The 22,380-nt window shown below is 45.0% G+C and overlaps 1 protein-coding gene across 1 annotated transcript in view; it reads left to right on the forward strand.

Annotated features, from left to right (window-relative positions):
- Nucleotides 1-589: 589 nt before the first annotated feature.
- The window catches only part of lyst (lysosomal trafficking regulator), a 280,835-nt gene continuing 259,044 nt past the window's right edge, over nucleotides 590-22,380 (forward strand). The window contains 2 exon segments of the mRNA XM_065008440.1: nucleotides 590-686; nucleotides 2,011-2,299. Of these exon segments, the coding sequence (XP_064864512.1) occupies nucleotides 2,219-2,299 (81 nt within the window). The 5' untranslated portion in view covers nucleotides 590-686; nucleotides 2,011-2,218.

The following is a 22,380-nucleotide window of genomic DNA, read 5'->3' on the forward strand; positions in this document are numbered from 1 at the left end:
TTCTCATCTATGAAACGTTTGATCTCCATACAATGTTCTGTTTACGAAACTAGAATCTGTAACAAACAGAGTGCACTGCGTGTTGTGGACTTTACTCTTTGCCAAAGTAAAAAAAAAATGCGTTGATCAGGAGTGACAGGGCAAGTTGAGTTACTGCACACACGCACTTCCCAGTGTAGGCGTTCCCTAATGGAAATATGCAAATAAATGCCAGAACGTGCCAATAGGATCTCGCTGGCTGGTGCTTGCCTCCGCCCACATCCTTGCCAGGCATCCTGTTTTTTTTTCAACACAAGAAAAACCAACATCATTGTAAAGGCCTATAATAAAGCTCACTCAGTATATTTAAAAACATTCAAATGTTCTCTCTCTTGCATCCCGTGAAAATGGTCTGCTCGTCGTGTGCCCCTTTGTAACAGCCACTGTGCTGTAAGAGAGAGAGAGAGCCCGCCCACAGAGGGGACACGCTGATGACGTCAGATGATTGACAGGTCTGTCAGAGCGTGTCCGTACAGAACATGATTGATTGATAGGGGGCGGGGGTTAAGCCTCTTTTTTTTCATCCAATGGCGACTAGCCCACAGGTCCGTGGCGGTATTGTCGTCCTCCGTTTGTCTATTCGCTATGATACGGTGGATAGTTTACCGCTTGGAAAGCATCCTGGATACTCTCCTGGGAACGAACGGGTATGTGAGAATAACTAGATAACGTGACTTGCCATTTTCAGCCGCTTGTAAAAGTGAAAGAGTGATCGTTTGAAGCTTTCTAAAGGCTTTTTAGGACGGTTTGGTATCGTTTCGTTCTGCAGACGCGTCGTTGGAAATGCGGGACGTTTCAGTTTGACAGCTCTAGCTAGCAAATGCAGTAGCTACACAGCTGAGACAGTCTATTACGGGCAAATGAGTCCTTGTGGCTTTTTTCCCAAAACCGGAGCCCGCAATTCTACTATCTAGCATCTCATTTTCAAACAGTAAGCACTGGCCAGGATTTTAATTTTGAAATGTGCCATTTGCTGCTTGTGCCGGACACAATAAGTTGGCGTAGCTAGCTATGTCGCTAATATGCTATCTAAGGCTAGCAACTATTGACAGCTACTAGCCAGCGGTTACCATGCAGTCGGTTGTGATGTACGCCGCGTTCAAAACAACTGGGAACTGAGAGATCTCCGACTTTCAGTGCGTTCAAAGCAACTGGGAACTCGGGGGGGGTCGATTTGAATGGGCCTTCATTCTAGGGCTCTGACTTTTCGACCTGAAGTTCGCTGACGTTATGATTTGACCTCGTATTTTCCCGAGTTCACAGATGGGTTGAACACGTCAGTAGCCTTTGCCGAGTCCCCAAGAGAGCCTGCAAGATGAGACTTTCGCTTTTGGACGTTAAAGGGATACTTTTGAGATTTTGGCAAATTGGCAATGTGGCCATTTATCTACTTCCACAGAGTCAGATGAACTCGTGGATACCATTTTATGTCTCTGTGTCCAGTATGAAATAAGTTAAGAGATTATTAGCGTTATCGCAATGAATGGAAGTCTTATGTGTATCTACCAGCATGCTAGCAGATACCCAAAGACTTAGTTATTGCGCTATCGCTGGTTAGCATTGGCTCCCAAAACGAACTTATTTCATACTGGACACAGAGACAAAACAATGTGTTAAGGTTATCTGTTTAAGAAGTGGACATTCCCTCTCAACTCTTCTACATTTACTGGATTGGTTGAGTGGTTGAAGAAGAGAAGCTCCCCCAACAGTTCATTTTCTTCTCGAGACCAGTATGTAGGGGATCTAGTTTCAGTCATTTCTTTAACGCCTGCTATTGTTTAATAAGTTAGTTATGATGTGAGAAGAGTGGAAATTATTTAAAAAAAAGTCATTTATTGACAACATTCGTTTAAACATATAGCTAGCTAGCAGATGACCAAGTACAGAGTTTTTTTTCTTTCTGTACAGACACCCAACATGATGATGTTTGCAAAAGTGTCAACACTTGTTTTATTATGATGTTTTCTGCAGGAACCAACAAACAGAAGCAACACTGACAGTTTCAATCATCTGATCTAGCTTACAGCCAGACATCATGGATTATGTGTGACTCACTAGGATAAACTGAGCTGCCCCTGGGCCTGGTTAGCATTTGACTTCCTCCGATGAGGAGTGAGTCAGTCACTGTCCCCAACCGCACCTTGTTCTGCTGCCTGGAGTAGACCTACAGTCCGGGGACATGGCCAATCCACACCTGGCTAACCTGGCCTTTGCCTGGGAGAAGTACATGGACTGTCGAGTACAAGGAGCAGAGCTACAGGTAGGTCCAGTAAGCAAGCCACAGCGTAGCTTTGGTCCAGGGCACTACGAAGCTAACGACCCGAACCAGAGCTGGCCACAACACGACTCTTATGACACAAGATACTTTTTCTGTGGTTAAAAGTGTCATTCACGTTACAGCTGTTGCAGCCTGATTGTTGTTGTGGTTAAAAGTGTCATTCACGTTACAGCTGTTGCAGCCTGATGGTTGTTGTTGTTAAAAGTGTCATTCACGTTACAGCTGTTGCAGCCTGATGGTTGTTGTTGTTAAAAGTGTCATTCACGTTACAGCTGTTGCAGCCTGATTGTTGTTGTGGTTAAAAGTGTCATTCACGTTACAGCTGTTGCAGCCTGATTGTTGTTGTGGTTAAAAGTGTCATTCACGTTACAGCTGTTGCAGCCTGATTGTTGTTGTTGTTGTTGTTGTTGTTGTGTGACTTTTTAAAAGTAGGTTTCTGTCAATGAATAATAAGTGAAATACACTACTGTAGATGTGGAAAATCCCTACTGCAGTATACTAGCCTAATATAGAGACATTGGCTCTAATGCACATGGATACCAGTAGTATAATGGCTTAATGGGATGTTTGCTGCTATTCATTATACCACTGGTCATTACTTAACTGGGGTCCGGTAAGCCACATGGTCTACTTTGTAGATTTTTCCGGTAAGGAGATTAGACCAACTCAGGAGTATAAGAATGGTGATCGTTCATCACAGGATTAAGCTGATCGAGGAAAACATTTGTGGGGAAACATCTGTTTCGGCTTGCCCCTAGGTGCGTGGCCCGTCGTCTTGCCCCTAGGTGCGTGGCCCGTCGTCTTGCCCCTAGGTGCGTGGCCCGTCTGCTTGCCCCTAGGTGCACGGCCCGTCTGCTTGCCCCTAGGTGCACGGCCCGTCTGCTTGCCCCTAGGTGCACGGCCCGTCTGCTTGCCCCTAGGTGCACGGCCCGTCTGCTTGCCCCTAGGTGCACGGCCCATCTGCTTGCCCCTAGGTGCATGGCCCGTCTGCTTGCCCCTAGGTGCACGGCCCGTCTGCTTGGCTACTTCGGTCACATCATACATACGTAAGGGAAAGTTGCTTCTGCAGAATTCTCTATAAAGAAACATGGATTGATAACAGGCCTGATAGTTCAGTCTTTCCAGTTTGTATTTTTTATTTAACCTTGTATTTAACTAGGCAAGTCAGTTAAGAACAAATTCTTATTTACAATGACAATTTTTACCTTGTCAGTTCGGGAATTCGAGCCCAACGCTCTAACCACTAGGGTACCTGCCGCCCCAACGCTCTAACCACTAGGCTACCTGCCGCCCCAACGCTCTAACCACTAGGCTACCTGCCACCCCAACGCTCTAACCACTAGGCTACCTGCCGCCCCTACACTCTAACCACTAGGCTACCTGCCACCTCTACACTCTAACCACTAGGCTACCTGCCACCTCTACACTCTAACCACTAGGCTACCTGCCACCTCTACACTCTAACCACTAGGCTACCTGCCACCTCTACACTCTAACCACTAGGCTACCTGCCACCCTACACTCTAACCACTAGGCTACCTGCCGACCCTACACTCTAACCACTAGGCTACCTGCCGACCCTACACTCTAACCACTAGGCTACCTGCCTCCTCTACACTCTAACCACTAGGCTACCTGCCGACCCTACACTCTAACCACTAGGCTACCTGCCGCCCGTATGGCAAAGAGGCTAGCCTGTGTGTTAATATGGGAGGTCTCTTCTGTGCCACATCATCACAGACTAGTTTAGACTACTTGAAGTCTGGATTTACTTGTGATGTGGCTGTGGTCTGGTGTGGATGCCAAGTGGTAGTTCACTAAAACCTCAATCATGTCTTTCTAAATGGGAACAGAGTAGGTCAGAGGCTCATGAAAAGGCTGTGTGTGTGTTGACTGGTCTGTTTAATCTTGTGCTGAGCGATTAACCAAAATGTATTTAAACAACTAGTTGACCGTTCGTTCTTGACCTGATTTGTAGATGAACCATGTGGGACGCTGGGCTGAAGGGAGTTGTAGTTTTCATTAAGTAAAATAATATTCAACCTCATTCAGGCAGAAACTTGGTAATTAAACTACAATGACCATAATCCATTGTGACGGTTCTTTCTGGTTTGGACAGAGATGGATACACTTTTACACCTGCTAATTTATTTTAGAAACAAAGTGCATTTACCTTATGAGAGAAGAATGTACGCAAGAGAAGGATAGAGACAGTTTGTGGAAGTATACCTTATCTACTTTGATAAACAAGTACAATGATTTAGTCAGTCAGCTCTGCAGCATACTTAGGTAGACTAGCCACAGACAGAGGTCCACAGACAGACAGGTCCACAGACAGACAGGTCCACAGACAGACAGGTCCACAGACAGACAGGTCCACAGACAGACAGGTCCACAGACAGTACAGTATGAGGAGGACAACGTTGTCTGGCTGTTACTGCCTGAGTAGAGATGAGATGTTGAAAAAGAAGTCAATATTGTATTATTTCATAGTAATTTCCTATTTTTCTATTGATCTCTACCTAACAGTTTGTTTTCGCAATTGAATGTTCACAATTAATGGAAATGTCATTAAATTCCATCTTTCAAAATGTGTTTGAACCCTGGTTTTAACTGATAGACAAGCCAGCATGAGACGGACGGAGGAGCTGTGAGTTACAGCATAGTTGATTAGGTGGGTGTGAGTGTTAACCACAGCTTGCCTGCTGGGTGTCTGTCTGGCCAAGAATACGAAGCACAGGGCTTTTTCTCAGTTACTAGACTGAGCCCAGCCTGAAGGGCCTGAGTAAAATAGTAACTACCAAACTGAGCTGTCTGTTTTGGAGGAAATTGTGTTTAGTTCTGACCTCTCCCAAGCCACGACCTCTCCCAGGCCACCACTACACCATATAAACTGATGGCACCTCCCTCCTCTCACTGGTGTATCTTTCTGGTTCTTCTGACCTCTCCCAGGCCTATCTGTTGTGAACCAACTCCACCTCTCCCCTCTCACTGGTGTATCTTTCTGGTTCTTCTGACCTCTCCCAGGCCTATCTGTTGTGAACCAACTCCACCTCCCCCTCTCTTTCTGGTACCTCTCACCCCATGACCGTGAGTCTTCAACAGAGAGATCACCAGACTCCGATTAGTCTGCTCAACCACCAGAGTAAAGCCTGGGATTGGACTGCAGAGCCACTGATCTCAGATCAGGTCCCCTGTTGTCCATTTTAATCCTATTCATTATGATCAGAAGGCAAAAGCTGACCCCAGATCACAACTGCCTTATGAATCCGGGCCCTATCCTGGATATTCACAGCATTGCGTATTCCGTGTACTCGTAGAGCTCTGCTCCGAGTCATACTGAGCCTTAATAATGCTTTTTTTGTCAAGGGGGAAGTCACAAGATCACTTGTTTCTATGGAGATATACTGGGTCTTCTAACAATGACCTAGTTACTGTAGGCTTCAGAAAGGAGATGAGGTACCCACCATTCAAATACAAGCTATTTGTAAGGTGTCCTCTGCTCCTTCTGTGAAAGCATTGATATATCACTTAGGCTCGTAGCTGAAGCTCTAGTTGTGTTCAAACTAAGACTTTCCAGTGCCATGGTCCTCACTCCTCTGACTATGAGTAGTTCGTGGTGTGTTAACCAACAGGTCTGGGATGATTCTGGGGTAGGTGTTTTGAAAAGCGGAGAGTATTTTTTTTTTCTTTCTTTCTTTCTTCCATTGGATATTAAAAGCTAATTTACCATTGGTGTAAGTTGTCCTCTCTCGTCTCTCTGGAGAGAGGAGAGGAGAGAAGAGGAGCAGTCAAGGAGGGAGAGAGAAGTGACAAGATGGCGCCTACAGACACGGTTGCCCTGTTTTCTAGCTCCTATCTAACTTTGCAGTATTTTTTATTTTTTTTGTGTGTTATTTCTTACATTATGTACTCGGAACATTTCTAGTATTATTACCTACAGCCGGAAATAACTTTGACATGAGATTGGGGGTCACTCCCTATAAATAACTGACATTAGATTGGGGGTCACTCCCTATAAATAACTGACATGAGATTGGGGGTCACTCCCTATAAATAACTGACATGAGATTGGGGGTCACTCCCTATAAATAACTGACATTAGATTGGCGGTCACTCCCTATAAATAACTGACATTAGATTGGTGGTCACTCCCTATAAATAACTGACATTAGATTGGTGGTCACTCCCTATAAATAACTGACATTAGATTGGGGGTCACTCCCTATAAATAACTGACATGAGATTGGCGGTCACTCCCTATAAATAACTGACATTAGATTGGCGGTCACTCCCTATAAATAACTGACATTAGATTGGCGGTCACTCCCTATAAATAACTGACATTAGATTGGTGGTCACTCCCTATAAATAACTGACATTAGATTGGGGGTCACTCCCTATAAATAACTGACATTAGATTGGTGGTCACTCCCTTTAAATAACTGACATTAGATTGGGGGTCACTCCCTATAAATAACTGACATGAGATTGGGGGTCACTCCCTATAAATAACTGACATTAGATTGGTGGTCACTCCCTATAAATAACTGACATTAGATTGGCGGTCACTCCCTATAAATAACTGACATTAGATTGGCGGTCACTCCCTATAAATAACTGACATTAGATTGGCGGTCACTCCCTATAAATAACTGACATTAGATTGGTGGTCACTCCCTATAAATAACTGACATTAGATTGGTGGTCACTCCCTATAAATAACTGACATTAGATTGGTGGTCACTCCCTATAAATAACTGACATTAGATTGGTGGTCACTCCCTATAAATAACTGACATTAGATTGGCGGTCACTCCCTATAAATAACTGACATGAGATTGGGGGTCACTCCCTATAAATAACTGACATTAGATTGGGGGTCACTCCCTATAAATAACTGACATTAGATTGGCGGTCACTCCCTATAAATAACTGACATTAGATTGGGGGTCACTCCCTATAAATAACTGACATTAGATTGGGTGTCACTCCCTATAAATAACTGACATTAGATTGGGGGTCACTCCCTATAAATAACTGACATTAGATTGGGGGTCACTCCCTATAAATAACTGACATTAGATTGGCGGTCACTCCCTATAAATAACTGACATTAGATTGGGGGTCACTCACTATAAATAACTGACATTAGATTGGGGGTCACTCCCTATAAATAACTGACATTAGATTGGGGGTCACTCCCTATAAATAACTGACATTAGATTGGGGGTCACTCCCTATAAATAACTGACATTAGATTGGGGGTCACTCCCTATAAATAACTGACATTAGATTGGGGGTCACTCCCTATAAATAACTGACATTAGATTGGTGGTCACTCCCTATAAATAACTGACATGAGATTGGTGGTCACTCCCTATAAATAACTGACATTAGATTGGTGGTCACTCCCTATAAATAACTGACATGAGATTGGGGGTCACTCCCTATAAATAACTGACATGAGATTGGGGGTCACTCCCTATAAATAACTGACATTAGATTGGGGGTCACTCCCTATAAATAACTGACATTAGATTGGGGGTCACTCCCTATAAATAACTGACATTAGATTGGCGGTCACTCCCTATAAATAACTGACATTAGATTGGCGGTCACTCCCTATAAATAACTGACATTAGATTGGGGGTCACTCCCTATAAATAACTGACATTAGATTGGGGGTCACTCACCAGAAATGTGACCTCCCTGAACTGGATCCTTTGTTTGGATGTCCTGAAGCAGCCCCGTTCATCCCAGGTGCTATAACATAAAGTCGACGCCAGAGATGAGAAATGAGTTTGTAGTCAGGCTCAGGCAACGAGCAAACCATCCACCACGTCGGAGTATATTACTCGCTAACGTTCAGTCCCTGGACAATAAAGTAGATGAGCTCAGGGCGAGGATCTCCTTCCAGAGAGACATCAGGGACTGTAACATATTCTGTTATACAGAATCATGGCTTTCTCCAGATATATTATCTTGGGTTGGAAATTGCCAGGGACTTCACAATACAATGCTTAGGTGCCGATACACCCGTGGTAAGGACTGTTCAATGTTGGTCTGACCAATCTGAGCTCCAAGACTGTTTTGATCACTCGTACTGAGAAATGTTCCAGGTGGCCTCTGGGAATAGTATCGACATATACACGGACTGTGTCTGGGTTCACCAGGAAGTGCATAGAAGATGTACCTACCGTGACGATAAGAACTTATCCAAACCAAAAACCGTGGATAGATGGCAGCATTTGTGCGAAGCTGAATGCGAGAACCACCACATTTATCCACAACAAGGTGACTGGGAACATGGAAGTGTACAAACAGACCAGCTATGACCTCTAAGGCCATCGGGGGCAAAACGACAGTACAGGGACAATTTGGAGTCACAATTCAACAGCTCAGACACGAGACGCATGTGGAAGGGACTCCAAACAATCACAGATTCAGAAAGGGAAAGTCATCCACGTCGCAGACACCAAGCCTCGCTCCTGACAAGCTACAAACCTTCTCCCGCAAATTAATTACTTAATCATACAATGTAATTTTCTGGATTTTTGTTTTAGATTCCGTCTCTCACAGTTGAAGTGTACATCTAATAACAATTACAGACCTCTACATCCTTTGTAAGTAGGAAAACCTGCCGATTTTGCAGGTCATCAAATACTTGTTCTACCCACTGTATATGGGGCTTTGGTGACAAAACGGATGGCACTGTGATAAACTGCATCCAATTTGCTGAGTAGAGTGTTGGAGGCTATTTTGTAAATGACATCGCTGAATTCAAGGATCTGTAGGATAGTCAGTTTTACAAGGGTATGTTTGGCAGTGAAGTGAAGGATGCTTTGTTGCGAAATAAGGAGCTGATTCTAGATTTAATTTTGGATTGGAGATGCTTAATGTGAGTCTGGAAGGAGAGTTTTACAGTCTAACCAGACACCTAGGTATTTGTAGTTGTCCACATATTCTATGTCAGAACCGTCTAGAGGAGTGATGCTAGACGGGCGGGCAGGTAGCGATCTGTCGTCCAGAGTAGTGATGCTGGCAACGATCGGTTGAAGAGCATGCATTTAGTTTTACTTGCATTTAAGAGCAATTGGAGGCCACGGAAGGAGAGTGGCATTGAAGCTCGTCTGGAGGTTAGTTAATAAGTGTCCAAAGAAGGGCCAGAAGTATACAGAATGTCGTCTGCATAGAGGTGGATCAAGGAATCACCCGCAGCAAGCCTGAGAACCCTGTGGCACCCCCATAGAGACTACCAGAGGTCTGGACAACAGGCCCTCCATTTGGACATACTTAACTCTAGAAGTAGTTGGTGTACCAGGGGAGGCAGTAATTTGAGAAACCAAAGCTGTTGATTCTGCCGATAAGAATGCGGTAATTGACAGAGTCGAAAGCCTTGGCCAGGTCAATGAAGACGGCTGCACAGTAATGTCTTTTACCGATGGCGGTTATGATATCGTTTAGGACCTTGAGCGTGGCTGAGGTGCACCCGTGATCAGCTCGGAAACCAGATTGCATAGCGGAGAAGGTACGGTGGGATTCTAAATGGTCGGTGATCTGTTTGTTCACTTGGCTTTCGAAGACTTTAGATGGTTATAGGTCTGTAGCAGTTTGGGTCTAGAGTGTCACCCCCTTTGAAGAGGGGGATGACCGCGGCAGCTTTTTGGGGGAATCTCAGACGACACGAAAGATGTTGAACAGGCTAGTAATAGGGGTTGCATCAATTGCGGCGGATAATTTTTAGAAAGAGAGGGTCCAGATTATCTAGCCCGGCTGATTTGTAGGGGTCCAGATTTTGCAGCTCTTTCAGAACATCAGCCAACTGGATTTGGGTGAAGGAGAAATGGGGGAGGCTTGGGTAAGTTGCTGTGGGGGTGCAGGGCAGTTGACCGGGGTAGGGGTAGCCAGGTGGAAAGCATGGCAAGCTGAAGAAAAATGCTTATTGAAATTCTCTATCATCCTTGACATGTTTCTACCACTTGATTGAAGTCCATCTGTGGTAAATTCAAATGACTGGAAATTATTTGGAAAGACACACCTGTCTATATAAGGTCCCACAGTTCACAGTGCATGTCAGAGCAAAAATCTGGGGGTAGGGTACCAAAAACTCTCTACAGGATTGAAGTTCCCCAAGATCACATTGACCTCCATCATTCTTAAATGGAAGAAGTTTGGAACAACCAAGACTCTTCCTAGACCTGGCCGCCCAGCCAAACTGAGCAATCTGGGGAGAATGATCTTGGTCAGGGAGATGACCAAGAAGTCAGTGGTCACTCTGACAGAGCTCCAGAGTTCCTCTGTGCAGATGGGAGAACCTTCCAGAAGGACAACCATCTCTGCAGCACTCCACCAATCAGTATTTTATGGTAGAGTGACCAGAGGGATGCCACTCCTCAGTAAAAGGCACATGACAGCCCAGGTTGGAGTTTGCCAAAAGGCACCTGAAGACTCTCGGACCATGAGAAAGAAGATGATCTAGTCTGATGATACGAAGTTTGAACTATGGCCTGAATGCCAAGCGTCACGTCTAGAGGAAACCTGGCACCATCCCTAGAGTGAAGCATGGTGGTGGCAACATGCTGTGGGGATGTTTTTCAGCGGCAGGGACTGGGAGACTAGTCTTGATGAAAGCAAAGATGAATGGAGAAAGGTAAAGAGATGAGATGAAAACCTTCTCCAGAGCGCTCAGGACCTCAGACTGGGGTGAAGGTTCACCTTCAAACAGGACAATGACCATAAGCACACAGCCAAGACAACGCAGGAGTGGCTTTGGGACAAGTCTCTGAATATCCTTGAGTGGGCCAGCCAGAGTACTGAGTAAAGGGTCTGAATACTTATGTAAATGTGACTTATTTATTTATTTTAGTAAATGAGCAAACATTTCTAGTTTTTGCTTTATCATTATGGGGTGTAGACTGAGGGGGGGACGAGTTCATTCAATTTAGAATAAGGCTGTAACTTAACAAAATGTGGAAAAGGTCAAGGGGTCTGAATACTTTCAGAATGCTCTGTATATGTACAGCATATGTATATTCAGGACTCTGACGTTGCTCATTCTGATGTATATTCAGGACTCTGACGTTGCTCATTCTGATATATATTCAGGACTCTGACGTTGCTCATTCTGATGTATATTCAGGACTCTGACGTTGCTCATTCTGATTTATATTCAGGACTCTGACGTTGCTCATTCTGATGTATATTCAGGACTCTGACGTTGCTCATTCTGATGTATATTCAGGACTCTGACGTTGCTCATTCTGATGTATATTCAGGACTCTGACGTTGCTCATTCTGATGTATATTCAGGACTCTGACGTTGCTCATTCTGATGTATATTCAGGACTCTGACGTTGCTCATTCTGATATGTATTCAGGACTCTGACGTTGCTCATTCTGATGTATATTCAGGACTCTGACGTTGCTCATTCTGATATATATTCAGGACTCTGACGTTGCTCATTCTGATTTATATTCCTGACTCTGACGTTGCTCATTCTGATGTATATTCAGGACTCTGACGTTGCTCATTCTGATTTATATTCAGGACTCTGACGTTGCTCATTCTGATTTATATTCCTGACTCTGACGTGGCTCATTCTGATATATATTCAGGACTCTGACGTTGCTCATTCTGATGTATATTCAGGACTCTGACGTTGCTCATTCTGATTTATATTCAGGACTCTGACGTTGCTCATTCTGATGTATATTCAGGACTCTGACGTTGCTCATTCTGATGTATATTCAGGACTCTGACGTTGCTCATTCTGATATATATTCAGGACTCTGACGTTGCTCATTCTGATTTATATTCCTGACTCTGACGTTGCTCATTCTGATATGTCTTCATTTCTTATTTTTTTAACTCTCTTGGATGAGGTATTTCTAGATACTGCTGCGTTGTCTGCACTAGAAACTTAACATAACAACTGCATGTGACCAATAAACTTTTGGGATTTGAAGTGAGGACAATATGCATTAAAGCAAATGAGCTTCAATATCAGTCAGTGTCTTTGTGAAATTGGGGTCAGTCAGGTGTTTGGAGGGCCACTCCGCCCCCTCTGGTATGACAGGGTTCAGAATGACTACTACTACTCATGTCCCCAGTTTCCATGGAGACCCCCCCCCCCCCTCCACCGTGTACAACAGAGTAGCAGCAGCTGCCTCAGTCTGTTCTCTCTTCTGAGTTATTATCGTGGCTCTGTTTAATGACAGGCTGGGTAACATCATCTGTGTGCCTCTCTCACGCACACAGCAGTCCACACACTGGGTGTAATGACAGTGTTTGTAGCATCTTCCTATCTTGGTATAATTAATCTAGTTTTATCCCTGCTGCTGCAGCTCTCTCTCCTCCCCCTCTAACTCACCTGATAACAAACAGCTCTCTCTCCTCCCCCTCTAACTCACCTGATAACAAACAGCTCTCTCTCCTCCCCCTCTAACTCACCTGATAACAAACAGCTCTCTCTCTCTCTCTCACTCACCTGATAACAAACAGCTCTCTCTCCTCCCCTCTAACTCACCTGATAACAAACAGCTCTCTCTCCTCCCCCTCTAACTCACCTGATAACAAACAGCTCTGTCTCCTCCCCTCTAACTCACCTGATAACAAACAGCTCTCTCTCCTCCCCTCTAACTCACCTGATAACAAACAGCTCTGTCTCCTCCCCCTCTAACTCACCTGATAACAAACAGCTCTCTCTCCTCCCCTCTAACTCACCTGATAACAAACAGCTCTCTCTCCTCCCCTCTAACTCACCTGATAACAAACAGCTCTGTCTCCTCCCCTCTAACTCACCTGATAACAAACAGCTCTCTCTCCTCCCCTCTAACTCACCTGATAACAAACAGCTCTCTCTCCTCCCCCTCTAACTCACCTGATAACAAACAGCTCTCTCCTCCCCCTCTAACTCACCTGATAACAAACAGCTCTCTCTCTCTCTCTCTCTCTCTCTCTCTCACTCACCTGATAACAAACAGCTCTCTCTCCTCTCTCTCTCACTCACCTGATAACAAACAGCTCTCTCTCCTCCCCCTCTAACTCACCTGATAATAAACAGCTCTCTCCTCCCCCTCTAACTCACCTGATAAGACAGCTCTCTATCTCTCTCCTCTCTCTGACAGACAGCCCTCTCTCTCTGACAGACAGCCCTCTCTCTCTCTCTCCTCTCTCTCTGACAGACAGCCCTCTCTCTCTCTCTGATGACAGACAGCCCTCTTTCCTCTCCTGTACTCGATCTCTCACCTGATAGCAAGCAGAGCTGTGCTGATCTCCTCATGTCTCTATATGTCTCTGCCTCAGTGGATCAGTGGACCGGGATAACAGCTGAATCAACATGCTTCAGTCCCAGTCTGTCTAGTTATCTGTCCTGTGAGGGCTTCCCTGGTGTATTTAACTAGAGACCCTCCCTATTGGTCTGGTGCTTGTACTGCAGAGGGCTACGATTGATTATTTGTGTGTGCGTGTGCGTGTGTGTGTGTGTGTGTGTGTGCTCGACAACCCTGCAATTCTCTTCTCTCTCTGTTGTGCTGATGTCAGGTGTTTCCATAGTTACCCAGCTGTGTGATGGAGACGCACGGTGGCAGGTCGCTCCACCCACACAGACTCTGCATCTGTCTCAAATCAAATGTTCAAATCAAATGTTCTTTGTCACATGCTTCATAAACAACAGGTGTAGACTAACAGTGAAATGCTCCCTGGCTGGTCATAAACAACAGGTGTAGACTAACAGTGAAATGCTCCCTGGCTGGTCATAAACAACAGGTGTAGACTAACAGTGAAATGCTCCCTGGCTGGTCATAAACAACAGGTGTAGACTAACAGTGAAATGCTCCCTGGCTGGTCATAAACAACAGGTGTAGACTAACAGTGAAATGCTCCCTGGCTGGTCATAAACAACAGGTGTAGACTAACAGTGAAATGCTCCCTGGCTGGTCATAAACAACAGGTGTAGACTAACAGTGAAATGCTCCCTGGCTGGTCATAAACAACAGGTGTAGACTAACAGTGAAATGCTCCCTGGCTGGTCATAAACAACAGGTGTAGACTAACAGTGAAATGCTCCCTGGCTGGTCATAAACAACAGGTGTAGACTAACAGTGAAATGCTCCCTGGCTGGTCATAAACAACAGGTGTAGACTAACAGTGAAATGCTCCCTGGCTGGTCATAAACAACAGGTGTAGACTAACAGTGAAATGCTCCCTGGCTGGTCATAAACAACAGGTGTAGACTAACAGTGAAATGCTCCCTGGCTGGTCATAAACAACAGGTGTAGACTAACAGTGAAATGCTCCCTGGCTGGTCATAAACAACAGGTGTAGACTAACAGTGAAATGCTCCCTGGCTGGTCATAAACAACAGGTGTAGACTAACAGTGAAATGCTCCCTGGCTGGTCATAAACAACAGGTGTAGACTAACAGTGAAATGCTCCCTGGCTGGTCATAAACAACAGGTGTAGACTAACAGTGAAATGCTCCCTGGCTGGTCATAAACAACAGGTGTAGACTAACAGTGAAATGCTCCCTGGCTGGTCATAAACAACAGGTGTAGACTAACAGTGAAATGCTCCCTGGCTGGTCATAAACAACAGGTGTAGACTAACAGTGAAATGCTCCCTGGTTGGTCATAAACAACAGGTGTAGACTAACAGTGAAATGCTCCCTGGCTGGTCATAAACAACAGGTGTAGACTAACAGTGAAATGCTCCCTGGCTGGTCATAAACAACAGGTGTAGACTAACAGTGAAATGCTCCCTGGCTGGTCATAAACAACAGGTGTAGACTAACAGTGAAATGCTCCCTGGCTGGTCATAAACAACAGGTGTAGACTAACAGTGAAATGCTCCCTGGCTGGTCATAAACAACAGGTGTAGACTAACAGTGAAATGCTCCCTGGCTGGTCATAAACAACAGGTGTAGACTAACAGTGAAATGCTCCCTGGCTGGTCATAAACAACAGGTGTAGACTAACAGTGAAATGCTCCCTGGCTGGTCATAAACAACAGGTGTAGACTAACAGTGAAATGCTCCCTGGCTGGTCATAAACAACAGGTGTAGACTAACAGTGAAATGCTCCCTGGCTGGTCATAAACAACAGGTGTAGACTAACAGTGAAATGCTCCCTGGCTGGTCATAAACAACAGGTGTAGACTAACAGTGAAATGCTCCCTGGCTGGTCATAAACAACAGGTGTAGACTAACAGTGAAATATTCTGATCATAAACAACAGGTGTAGACTAACAGTGAAATGCTCCCTGGCTGGTCATAAACAACAGGTCAGACTAACAGTGAAATGCTCCCTGGCTGGTCATAAACAACAGGTGTAGACTAACAGTGAAATGCTCCCTGGCTGGTCATAAACAACAGGTGTAGACTAACAGTGAAATGCTCCCTGGCTGGTCATAAACAACAGGTGTAGACTAACAGTGAAATGCTCCCTGGCTGGTCATAAACAACAGGTGTAGACTAACAGTGAAATGCTCCCTGGCTGGTCATAAACAACAGGTGTAGACTAACAGTGAAATGCTCCCTGGCTGGTCATAAACAACAGGTGTAGACTAACAGTGAAATGCTCCCTGGCTGGTCATAAACAACAGGTGTAGACTAACAGTGAAATGCTCCTGGCTGGTCATAAACAACAGGTGTAGACTAACAGTGAAATGCTCCCTGGTTGGTCATAAACAACAGGTGTAGACTAACAGTGAAATGCTCCCTGGCTGGTCATAAACAACAGGTGTAGACTAACAGTGAAATGCTCCCTGGCTGGTCATAAACAACAGGTGTAGACTAACAGTGAAATGCTCCCTGGCTGGTCATAAACAACAGGTGTAGACTAACAGTGAAATGCTCCCTGGCTGGTCATAAACAACAGGTGTAGACTAACAGTGAAATGCTCCCTGGCTGGTCATAAACAACAGGTGTAGACTAACAGTGAAATGCTCCCTGGCTGGTCATAAACAACAGGTGTAGACTAACAGTGAAATGCTCCCTGGCTGGTCATAAACAACAGGTGTAGACTAACAGTGAAATGCTCCCTGGCTGGTCATAAACAACAGGTGTAGACTAACAGTGAAATGCTCCCTGGCTGGTCATAAACAACAGGTGTAGACTAACAGTGAAATGCTCCCTGGCTGGTCATAAACAACAGGTGTAGACTAACAGTGAATCATTAATTCATAGTATTAATAGTTCATATTCAGATCTACCTCAATTACCGCGTACCCCTGCACTTGTTATTACCTCAACTACCTGGTACCCCTGCACGTCGTCTCAGTACTGGTACTCCCTGTATATAGCCTTATTATTACCTCAATTACCGCGTACCCCTGCACATTGACTCGTTACTGGTACTCCCTGTATATAGCCTTGTTATTACCTCAATTACCGCGTACCCCTGCACATTGACTCGTTACTGGTACTCCCTGTATATAGCCTTGTTATTACCTCAATTACCGCGTACCCCTGCACATTGACTCGTTACTGGTACTCCCTGTATATAGCCTTGTTATTACCTCAATTACCGCGTACCCCTGCACATTGACTCGTTACTGGTACTCCCTGTATATAGCCTTGTTATTACCTCAATTATATAACCCTGCACATTGACTCGTTACTGGTACTCCCTGTATATAGCCTTGTTATTACCTCAATTACCGCGTACCCCTGCACATTGACTCGTTACTGGTACTCCCTGTATATAGCCATGTTATTACCTCAATTACCGCGTACCCCTGCACGTCGTCTCAGTACTGGTACTCCCTGTATATAGCCATGTTATTACCTCCCTGTATATAACCATGTTATTACATGGTATTCCCTGTATATAACCATGTTATTACCTCCCTGTATATAGCCATGTTATTACCTCCCTGTATATAGCCATGTTATTACCTGGTATTCCCTGTATATAACCATGTTATTACCTCCTGTATATAACCATGTTATTACCTAGTACTCCCTGTATATAACCATGTTATTACCTGGTACTCCCTGTATATAGCCATGTTATTACCTCCCTGTATATAACCATGTTATTACCTAGTACTCCCTGTATATAACCATGTTATTACCTGGTACTCCCTGTATATAGTCATGTTATTACCTGGTACTTCCTGTATATAGCCATGTTATTACCTGGTACTCCCTGTATATAGCCATGTTATTACCTGGTATTCCCTGTATATAGCCATGTTATTACCTGGTACTCCCTGTATATAACCATGTTATTACCTGGTACTCCCTGTATATAGCCATGTTATTACCTGGTACTCCCTGTATATAGCCATGTTATTGCCTGGTACTCCCTGAATATAGCCATGTTATTACCTGGTACTCCCTGTATATAGCCATGTTATTACCTGGTACTCCCTGTATATAGCCATGTTATTACCTGGTACTCCCTGTATATAGCCATGTTATTACCTGGTACTCCCTGTATATAGCCATGTTATTACCTGGTACTCCCTGTATATAGTCATGTTATTACCTGGTACTCCTGTATATAACCATGTTATTACCTGGTACTCCTGTATATAGCCATGTTATTACCTGGTACTCCTGTATATAACCATGTTATTACCTGGTACTCCTGTATATAGCCATGTTATTACCTGGTACTCCTTTATATAGCCATGTTATTACCTCCCGTATATAGCCATGTTATTACCTGGTACTCCTGTATATAGCCATGTTATTACCTGGTACTCCCTGTATATAACCATGTTATTACCTGGTACTCCTGTATATAGCCATGTTATTACCTGGTACTCCCTGTATATAGCCATGTTATTACCTCCCCGTATATAGCCATGTTATTACCTGGTACTCCCTCTATATAGCCATGTTATAGCCATGTTGTTACCTGGCACTTCCTGTATAGAGCCATGTTATTACCTGGTTATAGCCATGTTGTTACCTGGCACTTCCTGTATAGAGCCGTGCTGTTACCTGGCACTTCCTGTATAGAGCCGTGCTGTTACCTGGCACTTCCTGTATAGAGCCGTGCTGTTACCTGGCACTTCCTGTATAGAGCCGTGTAGGTATTTGACTGGGTCAGGAAGGATTGAAAATGTCAGTGAAGACACTTGCCAGCTGGTCAGTGCTCTGAGTCCTCGTCCTGGTAATCCGTCTGGCCCTGCGGCTTTGTGAATGTTGACCTGTTTAAAGGTCTTACTCACAGCAGCTATGGAGAGCATGATCATAGTCGTTTGTCTGTAGCTGTGTCTCAGTCTGTCTGTCTCAGACTATGCAGTATCTGTAACCTGTCTGTCTGTCTCAGACTAGGCAGTATCTGTAACCTGTCTGTCTGTCTGTCTCAGACTAGGCAGTATCTGTAACCTGTCTGTCTGTCTGTCTGTCTGTCTGTCTGTCTGTCTCATAGACTAGGCAGTATCTGTAACCTGTCTGTCTGTCTCATAGACTAGGCAGTATCTGTAACCTGTCTGTCTGTCTCAGACTATGCAGTATCTGTAACCTGTCTGTCTGTCTCATAGACTAGGCAGTATCTGTAACCTGTCTGTCTCAGACTAGGCAGTATCTGTAACCTGTCTGTCTGTCTCAGACTATGCAGTATCTGTAACCTGTCTGTCTGTCTCAGACTATGCAGTATCTGTAACCTGTCTGTCTGTCTGTCTCAGACTAGGCAGTATCTGTAACCTGTCTGTCTGTCTGTCTCAGACTAGGCAGTATCTGTAACCTGTCTGTCTGTCTGTCTGTCTCAGACTAGGCAGTATCTGTAACCTGTTTGTCTGTCTCATAGACTATGCAGTATCTGTAACCTGTCTGTCTGTCTGTCTGTCTCAGACTAGGCAGTATCTGTAACCTGTCTGTCTGTCTGTCTCAGACTAGGCAGTATCTGTAACCTGTCTGTCTGTCTCAGACTATGCAGTATCTGTAACCTGTCTGTCTGTCTCAGACTATGCAGTATCTGTAACCTGTCTGTCTGTCTCAGACTAGGCAGTATCTGTAACCTGTCTGTCTCATAGACTATGCAGTATCTGTAACCTGTCTGTCTGTCTGTCTGTCTCAGACTATGCAGTATCTGTAACCTGTCTGTCTGTCTCAGACTAGGCAGTATCTGTAACCTGTCTGTCTGTCTCATAGACTATGCAGTATCTGTAACCTGTCTGTCTGTCTGTCTCAGACTATGCAGTATATGTAACTGTCTGTCTGTCTGTCTCAGACTAGGCAGTATCTGTAACCTGTCTGTCTGTCTGTCTCAGACTATGCAGTATCTGTAACCTGTCTGTCTGTCTGTCTCATAGACTATGCAGTATCTGTAACCTGTCTGTCTGTCTGTCTCAGACTATGCAGTATCTGTAACCTGTCTGTCTGTCTGTCTGTCTCATAGACTATGCAGTATCTGTAACCTGTCTGTCTGTCTGTCTCATAGACTATGCAGTATCTGTAACCTGTCTGTCTCAGACTATGCAGTATCTGTAACCTGTCTGTCTGTCTCAGACTAGGCAGTATCTGTAACCTGTCTGTCTGTCTCATAGACTATGCAGTATCTGTAACCTGTCTGTCTGTCTCAGACTATGCAGTATCTGTAACCTGTCTGTCTGTCTCATAGACTAGGCAGTATCTGTAACCTGTCTGTCTGTCTCAGACTATGCAGTATCTGTAACCTGTCTGTCTGTCTCATAGACTAGGCAGTATCTGTAACCTGTCTGTCTGTCTCATAGACTAGGCAGTATCTGTAACCTGTCTGTCTGTCTCAGACTATGCAGTATATGTAACCTGTCTGTCTCTGTCTCTGGTCCCTGTTCTCAGCTGAGTTCATGTCCTGTCTGTTTCTGGTCCCTGTTCTCAGCTGATGACTAGTTCATGTCCTGTCTGTTTCTGGTCCCTGTTCTCAGCTGATGACTAGTTCATGTCCTGTCTGTCTCTGTCTCTGGTCCCTGTTCTCAGCTGATGACTAGTTCATGTCCTGTCTGTTTCTGGTCCCTGTTCTCAGCTGATGACTAGTTCATGTCCTGTCTGTTTCTGGTCCCTGTTCTCAGCTGATAGCTAGTTCATGTCCTGTCTGTCTCTGGTCCCTGTTCTCAGCTGATGACTAGTTCATGTCCTGTCTGTCTCTGGTCCCTGTTCTCAGCTGATGACTAGTTCATGTCCTGTCTGTTTCTGGTCCCTGTTCTCAGCTGATGACTAGTTCATGTCCTGTCTGTCTCTGATCCCTGTTCTCAGCTGATGACTAGTTCATGTCCTGTCTGTCTCTGGTCCCTGTTCTCAGCTGATGACTAGTTCATGTCCTGTCTGTCTCTGTCTCTGATCCCTGTTCTCAGCTGATAGCTAGTTCATGTCCTGTCTGTCTCTGGTCCCTGTTCTCAGCTGATAGCTAGTTCTCATGTCCTGTCTGTCTCTGGTCCCTGTTCTCAGCTGATAGCTAGTTCTCATGTCCTGTCTGTCTCTGTCTCTGGTCCCTGTTCTCAGCTGATAACTAGTTCATGTCCTGCCTGTCCATTCATACTATGCAGGTCAGGATGCCAGTGACCTTACAGGCGACATCATGATCACATCATGAGGTTGATTGTAACCTGGTATTCTCCTCTCTGTCCCAACAACACATGACAGTTCAGTAGAGACTCCAGCCTGGTAGTACAGAACATGGTGTGACTCACAACAAAACAGCATCAATCATTCAGAACCTGCAAACAGATGGTGTTTCAGGATCCGCTTTGGGACAGATTCCAGTATCATGGCAGAAGTTAAATGATTTGAAAAGAAGTAGGAAACATCTTTCACGTTAAGCTTCAGTAGCCAATTGTTTAGGTGACTTCCCTGATACACAGAACAGGAGGCATCAAATGTAGGTCTCTCCTATGATCAGGACAGGAGGCATCAGATGTAGGACAGTCCTATGTTCAGGACAGGAGGCATCAGATGTAGGACAGTCCTATGTTCAGGACAGGAGGCATCAGATGTAGGACAGTCCTATGTTCAGGACAGGAGGCGTCAAATGTAGGACAGTCCTATGTTCAGGACAGGAGGCGTCGAATGTAGGACAGTCCTATGTTCAGGACAGGAGGCGTCAAATGTAGGACAGTCCTATGTTCAGGACAGGAGGCATCAGATGTAGGACAGTCCTATGTTCAGGACAGGAGGCGTCAAATGTAGGACAGTCCTATGTTCAGGACAGGAGGCGTCGAATGTAGGACAGTCCTATGTTCAGGACAGGACAGTAGGACAGTCCTATGTTCAGGACAGGAGGTGTCAAATGTAGGACAGTCCTATGTTCAGGACAGGAGGTCCTATGTTCAGGACAATGTCGAAGGACAGTCCTATGTTCAGGACAGGAGGTGTCGAATGTAGGACAGTCCTATGTTCAGGACAGGAGGTGTCAAATGTAGGACAGTCCTATGTTCAGGACAGGAGGTGTCAAATGTAGGACAGTCCTATGTTCAGGACAGGAGGTGTCAAATGTAGGACAGTCCTATGTTCAGGACAGGAGGTGTCAAATGTAGGACAGTCCTATGTTCAGGACAGGAGGTGTCAAATGTAGGACAGTCCTATGTTCAGGACAGGAGGTGTCAAATGAGGACAGTCAGGACAGGAGGTGTCAAATGTAGGACAGTCCTATGTTCAGGACAGGAGGCGTCAAATGTAGGACAGTCCTATGTTCAGGACAGGAGGCGTCAAATGTAGGACAGTCCTATGTTCAGGACAGGAGGCGTCAAATGTAGGACAGTCCTATGTTCAGGACAGGAGGTGTCAAATGTAGGACAGTCCTATGTTCAGGACAGGAGGTGTCAAATGTAGGACAGTCCTATGTTCAGGACAGGAGGCGTCAAATGTAGGACAGTCCTATGTTCAGGACAGGAGGTGTCAAATGTAGGACAGTCCTATGTTCAGGACAGGTGGCGTCAAATGTTGTCAGTCAGTCTGGCTGTAGTAGGAACACCCCTACACAGCACATAGTGTTGTCAATCTGGCTGTAGTAGGAACACCCCTACACAGCACATAGTGTTGTCAGTCAGTCTGGCTGTAGTAGGAACACCCCTACACAGCACATAGTGTTGTCAGTCTGTCTGGCTGTAGTAGGAACACCCCTACACAGCA

The sequence above is a fragment of the Oncorhynchus nerka genome, linkage group LG23 (genome assembly GCF_034236695.1).
Source record: "Oncorhynchus nerka isolate Pitt River linkage group LG23, Oner_Uvic_2.0, whole genome shotgun sequence".
NCBI classification, from domain to species: domain Eukaryota; kingdom Metazoa; phylum Chordata; class Actinopteri; order Salmoniformes; family Salmonidae; genus Oncorhynchus; species Oncorhynchus nerka.